Raw genomic sequence first — 10,673 nt, forward strand, 5'->3', positions numbered from 1 at the left:
CGGCATGCCCAGCCCGCGTTTCAGAGGGGGAGTGGAAAGGGGAAAGGGTGATAGGGGGAGTGAAGAGGGGAAGTGAAGAGGCGGAGTGGAGGGGGAGAGAAGAGGTGGAGAGAGGGAAAGAGAGAGGGGAAGACGGGGGAGCAGAGAGAGGGAGGGAGTGGAGGTGTGCGGAGAGGGTTTGCCATGCGCAGTAACGGTGGTCACGCCGCACACCACCGGTTTGAACTCCGCCATAAGTTGCTTCGCAACTAAAACAATGCTGGCCCTGAATCCTTATCCAACAGTCTAGGCTATCGTACCGATTCGTCACGAATGGCGAGTTGTATAAAACAAACAGTTATGCCACAATACATTAGCGATCCTCTGTCCGTCAAAGCGGGCAGCTATGCCATTTCAGTTCTCTAAGGAAGGGGGCAGCAGGGCTCTCGAAAGTGCGTCGCTCCCAGGCGCTAGTACGACGTGACGACAGCTGTACGTTAGAACTTGTCCACAAAGTCGAGTCACCAGTTAGTGGCTACTAAATCATTGAAATCGGTTTGAAGTACAAAGGAAAAGAGTCATAACAAGCAGTAAAATAATTTATTGTCAAGATTGGCATCCTAGGCATAATTTCAAGCCTCTCGTCTGAGATATGACGCAGCCGCGCAACATCATACTGCTGTAGGCGGAACCATTTTTGATGGAAGAGATAACTTGGAACACAAAGCCAAATGGGTGTTAGGCCTAATACAATCCTATGCGAATACCTATACTTATAGGAATACTGTCTTATCAAGGTTGACATGAACATCCATAATTTGTCATGTTGTCGCAGTTGTTACACACGGATAGCGCGCGAAGTTATTTTTACCGAGATCATTGCGTCACTTAGGGCACAAAATTAAAAGTGAGCGACACGATTGGAAGTGATCGTGGGTCACTAAATAAAAACCACCAGCAGACATGGTGAACGCCAAAGGAAGATCAGATATGGAGCAGTCCGGACGGCGTTGATGGTGGCGGCGACCAAACCATTGCATCCTTCAAATGTCATGAGGGCGCTGCTGGCAGGAGGGGTGGTGTGCACAGGCGTCGGTATTGGCACGGGACACCGTATAAGAACGTTGTTTCTTGCCTTGATGAGGCAGAACGAACCAGTCCTCGTCGTGTTCCAGGGTGCTCAAGAATGGACCAGCATGCGTCCAGTCTGGCACCCAAAGATCGGATGGTCGTATGAGTTCACGTCGTCCTCTGTTGAAAAGCGAAGTAACAGGTCACGAATAAACGAGGACATTATGTCACTGGGGCACGCACTTCGAGTGGAGATGCTTCCGCAAATAAAATCGTCTTCGAGTCTTTTTTTTTCCACTCCTGTTTGTGCAATTGAAGCATTTGCTTGAACTCACTGGTAAGTCCTGTATTCTGACCCATTAAAAAAACCTAAACGTTTCTTTTGATTAGCAGAAACTTCCCTAATTGCGTAATGAAATCGCACAAGACACATATCCACTCAAGTTGTTCCATCTAGACGTTTAAACAGTCACTTAACTACAAATTTCTGCAGCGCAAATAAAAAATGTCGCAGTTTCCCCGCAAGGGCGAAGCAATGAATGTGATAGCAACAAATTGTGTTACACGAATTGAGGCCGGTAGCGAACTGTTTTGTATCCGATCTCGCGTACCTACAAAACGATGGTGTAAGAAAATACGACCGCTCCAGGGAGCGATGCTCTCCGCATAGTCACTTCGCGTTGAGACCGCAGCACGTAGAAGGGTATACAAGCCGCCCGGCCCGCTGTGATGGCTTTCGAGATAGCGCGCGCGCCAGCGATCGCGACCGCACCCTTAGATTCAATGTTGCTCCTCGCGCGACACTCCCCCACCCCGCCCCTCGAGTCGTCGCGTCTTTTAAGGCTCGTTAAAAACGGGCGGCTCGTTTCGTATCTGCTTCGACGGCAGGCCTCTCGAGCGGGGTGGTGTTATCGCATGCACACTGGCCGGCTCGTTTGAACTCTGCTTCGGCCGCGTTCGTCACTGCCGCTCGCGCGCTTTTAGCCGCGGTAGAATATACAATTCGTGGGAGATCTTATCAATTTGGACTTCATACCGGAAGGACATGACGGCGACGGCAACGGCGACGGCAGAAACCCGTCTAGACTGTCCATATAATTGCTGTCGCAATAAAAATCCTGCGAACGTATTTTTGGCGTTCAAGAAACGCATCAATGCTTAACTTCACGCGCATTTTACTCATGTTCACCGCTCCTTACTTCGCATTCCTTAATCGCCTTCACCCTTGTGTAGCACACAGAACTGCATGCGCATCTGGTTGCTCTTCTTTCCTTTACTTTGCTCCTCCTTCTCGCATATATCTGTATATCCGTTCATTCTGCGGTAGATTATGATCTTTTCTTTTTTTTTGTTCATTGCTAAAGCGTTGTGCGAGCACCGTGTTTGTCCATCGCATCATTAAACTAGAGTTCACCATACCCCGATATTGCTTTCATAATTAACGCCATCCACATGCGACTGTGCCAAACGAAAAAAAAGAACACCACTGTACGGGCGCGGACGCCTAAACGTGAATGCACCATATGCCACAATAGGCACAATGTTTTCTACCTGCGCGTGCTGTGTATGGTAGAGCACAATTTTTACTGGCAAACAGTCGTCGTAACGCATTATTTGAAGCAAGCAAACCCGGAAAGAAGAGTTACCTATTCTTTATTGGGGACATAAAGTAATGATCTGTCGATAAGTATTTTTGCGGCGCACAGGTGCCATAAGAAATAATTGTAATATCCGATTTGGGACACTACTCAAGCATTGTTCTTTCGAGCAGCCACATGGGGAATATGTCTACACTCGCTTATTTAGGAGATATCTAGCCCACAGAAATTGCAAAAAAACACATTGCTGCTACCAGTGCCATTACGCTAGCAAATTCATCCACACACACTGCAAACGGTGACGTATTTCATGCATAATTTGATCTAGAGACGCGAAGCAGGTTTCAGTACTGGCATGCACGCGTGCATGATACCGTTTGTTCCTTGTCATTCATCAGTAGGATGTTGGAAATCTGGCGCGTAATATAGGGTGGTTCTTTTAGAGCTGACCTATTAGAGCGCAGCTCTTCGGCACCTAATAGAACTTTTTGTTGGGCTAGTTGGTACATACTTACTGAAAAACCAAAAAGACGCATACTTTTTTCCTTGAAGGTACGCGTCTTTTTGGTTTTTCACTTCGGCACCCGTTCCTGCGTAGAGCGGCGTCGCCGTTGCCGTCGCCATCGGTGGTGCAACCGTGCGAACGAGTACGTGCCACAAGAATTGGGCAAGCCCCGCTACCATGTGCAACGAAAACGAAGCCTGTGCCACAGGAATTGGGCAAGCAAAAAAGAAGACGTGCGTTGGCGCTTTTTCGCCGTCACTGTGCGGAAGAAACACGTCGAGAGCCTCCTAAACAAGTCCCAAGCAACGCACCTGACCCTGGAAAGGACTAACTGTGATTCAATGGCGCAGTTCTGGGAACATCACGGCGTCATGGACAAGGCAGAGTATATTTCGGTTCTAGAGCGCACACTCCTTGACCCACCCTCATGCTACCCCGCACCGTGCAGTAAAGCTGGGTGAATTGCTTTAACCCATGGGTGGCGTCCATCCTAGACTGAAACATGAATCTACAGGTACTGCTTGACACGTACGCATGTGCTACTTCCATCCTGGAATCAAACATGGCTTTTCAGACAGTGCTTGACACGTACGCATGTGCCACTTACGTGGTGGAATATGTAAATAAGGCCTACCGAGGTATGTCCAATCTGAACGGGACAGTGCAAGAAATTGTCAACGAGATGGGCGACAGGGATTACACGCAGGCACTGAGACATCTGGGTGTGAAGATGCTCAGTGCGATTAAATAGTGGTATGCAACTGTACATACATACATGTCTAACTCAAATTGTTTGTCTCAACTTATCGCAAAATCAAAAAACCTATAGAGCGGCGCCCGGAATTCGCATTAGGGAGTATCGTAATCATCGGTGAATTTTTTTTCATTGGGCGGTAGTTTTGTTGTAGGAATTTAACGTCCCAAAACCACGACTTGATTGTGAGGGATGCCGTAGTGGACGTGTCCGCAAATTTCGACCACATGGGGTTCTTTAACGTGCACCTAAGCCCAAGAACACGGGGCGGTAGTTTTGTTACAATTTATCCGATTTCAATGCGGTTTGTTGCAAAAGCTTCGGAAAGGATGAACATTTCGTAGCTCGTCCCGTTTTTTGATGTGTAACGCTGGAAAAGTCATAAGTAAGGAATAACGAAAACCTCGAAATTTTGCGAAATTCTGTACAAGAGGAGCTGAATACTGTTGAAGTCAGAGCATTTTGACGCTTCCTGTGCTCATTTCAACACCGATACGATAAGTTATTTATCACCTTTACAAACCTTTACTAGTCACGTTTGGTATGCGGCATGGTAATCATAGTCTTACAGCAAAGCTGTTATCGTCAAGGTGTGCCGTGCGTTGTAGATAGAAAATTATCATCATCATGAACCGGCACGCGCTGAATGGCCGCCCAGGCATTCTGCACAGAAGGTTAACAAGAGAAGCTGAAACGTGCCGAACAGCACCGCTGAGATCCAGCCTTGCGCGACTTAGAGGAAGGTGCGCTAATTTTCTGCAAAGTGTTATGGGCGCAAGCCATCGCTGAAGGTATTCCGTGGTTTTCGTTATTGCTTGGTCTTTTATTTCGGCGTTGTAAATCAACAAACTGGCCGAGCCATTAAAATTTTCGTACTTCTTGAATGTTTTGCCGCAAATCGCCTCGAAATCGGATACTTTCTAATAAAACTAGTGCCCACTCAATCGGGACATTTCTAGAAGGATCATCCTTTATTATAATTCGTGGGATTTTACGTGAAAACCACGATATGATTATGAGGCGCACCGTAGTGGAACGCTTTGGAAATTTAGACCAGCTTGCATTTTTTACCGTGCACTGACGTCGCACAGTACACGGGCCTCCATCGAAATGAGACTGCCCGGTCGGAATAGAAGCCGCGACTTTCGGGTCAGCAGCCGAGTACCGTAACTACTGCACCAGCGTGGCGGATTATCTGGCGCATCGTTTGAAGTATCGGACTTGGTTAGCTTTACTGGTATTGTGGGACTGCGTTTGGTGTCAGTGTCCTGCGTGTTGACTCAGAGATGACAGCATGGGCTGTTTAACGTTGACCGCATTATCAATTCACAGGTCGCATTGCGTTCTGCCAGAGTCAGCTTGAAGCTGCTGTCGACCAGAATGAAGGAGGCAGACGAATCAACAATGATACCTTCGCGATTATTAAGTATGCAGGAACAGCATGCGGCGCTCATTATCTTTTTAAGAGGACAAGAAGCGATGAAAAACCTAATGCAGGAAATAGACATCATCCGTACATAGACTATCAGAAGAGGAATGTGCAGGCTTTAAAGCCCACAGATATGCCGCCTGACTCTCTTGCTATCTAGCGCGGTTCGCTGGCGTTGGCAAACCGTGTCCATAAAAAAAAACGAGCGAAACCGTTTTTCCTTTTGCAACAAGATACAATGATTAAAAGAAGCCGAAGTCGTCATCCTGGCTCTGTCAAGGAAACCTGGTTCAACTATTTTAATAAGATTATTGGTGACGACCCGCGACTGAAAATCTGCAGGAAACATGCCAAGTCGTGTACGACGCAAACGCGCTTTTTTTTTATTTGGACGTGAAAGATGGGCGGGGAGTTAGAGCAGGCCACCGGAACATGACGAAACTGATATGGAATCAACGAAACAAGCCATAAGATAAATAACTAGAAGCACTATGTACCGGTACGATCGCCAGCGTACAAATACTGTCCTGGTAGCACATTCCCCAACCTATGAGGCCATCCCCCAGAAAAAATGACAAACAAGCATTTTTCATGCGCACACAGGTAAAATGCAACATGGTCAAAGGAACGATAGTGTCAGTTATAAACAGTTTACTAGGTTCGCAACCACTAAAAAACACCAAGCGCGTTCACTGCACACCCCTGTTGTCAGGGCGGGACCTTGGTTCGAGCACATTGCACAGCTTGAGAGGTCGTTTACCGAGCATGTTGAACCGATCACCGAAACGTGGTGTGATGTATTTACATTATAGGCAATCGCATGCACAAGGCATCGGCTGTTATTCAGGATTTCAAACAGAGTGGTTTTAAGGGAGTGAAAGAGTTACGAAAAAAAAATGTGTGGTTAATGTAGCTCCAATGTCGTTTCTGTGTATTACATCTCTGTGTGGTTCTAAATCCCACGCTAAATCATGCGCGAATGTTGCTTTGTAGGCCGTGGTGTAGTTCTAAATCCCGGGCTTACTGCAGCTCCACTACCGTGGAACCTGAGGAAGTGCGTGGCACGGGCAACCCAGCGATTTCCTTGACAATCGCGCCTGTCGAGACGGTGGTGCCCTCTCTAGCGCGGCGCGTGAATCAGCCGGATGCTTCAGAAGTGTTTTTCGCGATTTTGGATAAGTTATTGCGATGAGTTCTTGGTTATTTCTGCAGTTTGTATTATTTTTGACCTTGTTAATTTTGAGCATTGTTAGTCTTGTTTTAGGCCTGTAGTGACTGTAATGACCACTGCGTGACCTTGTGACAAAAGACGGTGCACGGCAAGCCGGGCCCTTAAAGTGCTCCGCACTTTAAAAAAAATGCCGCGATCCTGCTTGTAACTAAAGAAGAGGCAGTACATATTTATGCAACTGCATGAAAGCTAACTGGACGCGCAGTCTCTTACCTTTTGAGCGATGCCTGGAGCCGTCGGGCACTAAGCGAACTTGGTGCGCTGTAGGAAGGCGACGACGCATCGATACCTTCAGGGCTGGTGCGTACGAAGGAAATGAAGAAAAGGCTGGCGATGGTTGCCGCAGTGGCGATGCCGTACGCGGTCAACTGAAGCTCCCACCGGTCAGTCACGTTCATAAGGAAAGCGCTCAAGAGCGCTCCGAACGAAAAGACGAACACAGAGAGGAAGACGCAAGTTCCCCTGGCCACGGAAACGCCGCACACGGTATTCCGTGGTGTTTCCCAACACTGCCCTTCGATGTGCAGCGAGGGCAGCTTGCATTTCGGAGCAGTTGCTAAAAAGGAAGGGGCAGCCGCTAAAAAAAGGAAGTGAAAGAAGAAGGATCATTGTAAGGTGAATTGTTGCGAGGCCTTCTGAACAAGATTCATGCAGAACTAATACTGTAGGTCAGCTGTATCAATACGTCAGTGCTTACAGTTTTGCTTTGACATTGCGGTAACTCGACCCAACGTCACACACGTATAGGTAGAAATTTATGTGTGATATACTACATAGCGGAAAGAAAACAGCGCAAAAGACTGAGCACAAGAAAAAAGAAACAACAAACAACAGCGCTGTTGTTCTCTTGTGCTTCGTGTTTTCCGCTGTTTTTTTTTTCCGCTATGTCGTACCAACACGCTCAAGCATCCACTTTAGCTGCTATACTACCATACGGTGAAGGCTGCAAGCTTCAAGGAAGCTTTACTAAACAGCACTACTTACTTACCATCCCGAGAGAGCGCTGGCCGCGAAACACTTAACTAGCGGAGTCGCATTTTTACAGTTCTAGAAAAAATAGATCTAAATAAAAATATTACAAACCTTTTCCTAGCATGGTAAGAAAAGTTTCACCGACTATTTCGATGCTAGCCGATGCAGCTTACTGAATAGCGAAAAAAACTGGAAGCGAAGGAGCTAAGGGAAGCCTGGCGCACTTGCTGCTAAGACGACTACTTAATAAAGAGCACTGTTGGGTTCTACGAAGCGTACGGCTATGGGAACGACTACTGACTGCGTCATCTAAAAGAAGAACTGAGGAAAGCCGAGATTGAGCGCTGGGCTTACACGAGATGCTCATTTTGTGTTCCTCTGTGCTTGCGTAACGACAATGGAATCAAGATTACAGATTGATTTCATGAGCATGCAGTTCTCTCGAAGAAGGCTTGATAAAGTTTAAGGCTGAGCAAAGCCCGATGACGTCAATGCTGACAACCAATGTGCTGCACTAAAATGTGTCGGTTGCACAGCAGATATGTTTGCTGAACGTAGTTGCCCCGAGTTGAAATCGAAACACACGGGACATTTTTGGACTACGTGCTACGCGTAAGTCTCAAACCCTGTCACTAACTAACTAACTAACTAACTAACTAACTAACTAACTAACTAACTAACTAACTAACTAACTAACTAACTAACTAACTAACTAACTAACTAACTAACTAACTAACTAACTACTAACTAACTAACTAACTAACTAACTAACTAACTAACTAACTAACTAACTAACTAACTAACTAAAGAACTAACTAACTAACTAACTAACTAACTAACTAACTAACTGACTGACTGACTGACTGACTGACTGACTGACTGACTGACTGACTGACTGACTGACTGACTGACTGACTAACTAACTAACTAACTAACTAACTACTGCTGTTTTTGTGGCGAAAAAGAGCGTACCGTTTGATGTTCAAGGCGCCAGCGTTCTGTACGATCCGAAGTATGTTTTAGTTTTTCGATCTAATAAGTATGTCCCGGTGAATGCATCAACAGCAACTTGCCCAGCTACATTCGCTACTGTCTCAATCGAAAACGCTGCAGTCGGGAAGTGGTAATGCACCCTAGATCCACCAGGGGAAAGGAAGGTACATGGAGAAACGAAACTAGCGTTACGTCCCAGCTGTTTCTGTTGTGCTTCAGATAAATCATGGAAGGAGCTAAAGGGTGCAGACAGTGTGTTTTCATATCCCAAAGCGCGCAATAGCGGAACTTCCGGTCGCCGTCACGGGCGGGATAGACGCATGGTCTGAGCATAAACGTCACGCACGACGTCATTGGGAGAGTGGCGCGTCACTGTTCACTCTGGGTCTGGCATATCGCGGCAGTAACACGGGCCAACCACTGACACTGGCCAAATGGCGATACTCTGACAATGTCAGGCAGAACCTTTCTCTTTCATTGACATTTTGGCGGTAGTAGTACGTCATACGTGACGTTTCCGCTCAGGTCATGGTGCTCTCCCGAATGTGGCGGCGACCAAAAGTCCTGCTGTTGCGTTCTCTAAGACATGAGAGCGCGCGTGCAGGCGTGCAGAGGTGGAAGAACTTCTGCACGCCTTACCTTCTTTCATGATCGATTCCTGCCAGCCAGTTCAAATGTCTCCTCAAATGTCACCACAGGCGTGCTTTCCTGCGCGTGCGTTGCAGTTTGCAATGAAGCTTGAACGACTGTTGTTCCTTCTGGAGTGAGATCGGCATTTCGTGAAAACTCGTCATGGCGTGTGCAAACAGCGACAATAAAACTCGAAGGGTTTCTTATGCATTCACCTAAGATGACTCGAACGCGAGAGCGATCGTCTATTTCTTCTTGGTCGACACGTTGACCATGCCCCCGCAACCCACTGAAAGCTTCTTGCACCTAACGTGGCGTTGCACTGCCTTCAGAATCGGAGGCACCTCAGCTGGTTTTGCACTGTGATCGGCCCACGTTTGAACAAGCAAGAATGCCATAGCGTCACAAATATAGCGATCTGTGACGTCTAGATGACGTCATATGGTGACGTCATAACGGGCTGATGATTTTTCGCATCAGAAAAAAAAAACGGCGGTCAATTTTCGCGTTTCATCAGGCATCTAAGGCTTTCGCCTAAAAAAATGGCTGGGCTTCTTAGGCCATTCTCTGAGAGAGATCAATGCGAAAGCCTCTCCAGCTTCCTTGTCCTTTCACTGCCTACAATGGTTGAATCTTCTTTTTCTCAGTTGACTGCATTGGTCCTCACCACCTCCTTCCCCCTGAAGCTTCCTGTACCTTACGTGATTCTGCATTGCATCCGCTATCGGCCCGCCTTTGACTAAGCTACGATGTGTTGTTATGACGTCGTCATGCGTGATGGTAACGACACAAATTTCGGTGCTTTGCGACGTCACAACATCAACCAAGGTCCGCCTTCTCTTTTCGCTGACCGAGCGCAGCTGCAGTTGCCGTACTTCGCCACTGTTTGTATCGCACGCAACACCGCACCTCAGGTTTTGCCTTGACGGTGCACATTGTCGAATATATATCAGGCGAAATGCTTGAAGGTTTTAAACAAATACTGCATATAACAACTAAGTTCATTGATTGTGCTAACATTTATTTCGATCCAAGGCAACATGCAAAACATGCCATGTGCACGAAGCAAGTCTGTTAGACTTGCGACGATCCAAATCATGCGACGTGCGACAATCCAAATAAAAGGGTTCAAAATCAATTGAAGCTCACAATCTCAATAGAAACAAGTGTACACCCCCATATTACTTGGTTTGCGACGTTAAGGCACATATGATCGACGAACCTTGAGCCTTTGCTAATTGGTGGTTTCGACAGTGGCTCCCTAAAGAACGAAGCTCGATGCGATGACTAGAAAGTGTTCATTACATCAGCCGAAGAATCAGGAAAAGCTAATTCTAGAAAGAGGCCCATAGAGTAGCCACTTTGACGCTTGAATGCTTTTATAAAGAACAACTAATCTGTAGTTCGCATTTGAAAGAAAAAGGTGATGAAAGGGATTGAGGAGGCCATGATCAACGGGGCTGCCCAGCCCTGTGAATGGAAGCTCGCAAAGAGCAGCCGTGTTTGCGTAA

The 10,673-nt window shown here is 46.9% G+C and overlaps 1 protein-coding gene across 1 annotated transcript; it reads right to left on the reverse strand.

Annotated features, from left to right (window-relative positions):
- Window positions 1-727: 727 nt before the first annotated feature.
- Window positions 728-7,689, reverse strand: LOC119386827 (uncharacterized). The gene is made up of 3 exons (XM_037654096.2): window positions 7,651-7,689; window positions 6,781-7,123; window positions 728-1,230 (listed from the first exon to the last, which is right to left on the reverse strand). Exons 1-3 carry the CDS (start codon window positions 7,661-7,663, stop codon window positions 1,023-1,025), a joined length of 564 nt encoding a protein of 187 aa, XP_037510024.1. The 5' UTR covers window positions 7,664-7,689; the 3' UTR covers window positions 728-1,022.
- Between the last annotated feature and the right edge of the window lie 2,984 nt (window positions 7,690-10,673).

Source organism: Rhipicephalus sanguineus, chromosome 3, assembly GCF_013339695.2.
Source record: "Rhipicephalus sanguineus isolate Rsan-2018 chromosome 3, BIME_Rsan_1.4, whole genome shotgun sequence".
In the NCBI taxonomy this organism is placed as follows: Eukaryota; Metazoa; Arthropoda; class Arachnida; order Ixodida; family Ixodidae; genus Rhipicephalus; species Rhipicephalus sanguineus.

What these genes read in the sequence shown, in the direction of transcription:
- LOC119386827 (XM_037654096.2), bottom strand. An exon ending in CTCCAGGCATCGCTCAAAAG is followed by an intron (nt 1,231 to 6,780) that starts GTAAGAGACTGC and finishes GCTTTTCAACAG; the next exon opens with AGGACGACGTGAACTCATAC.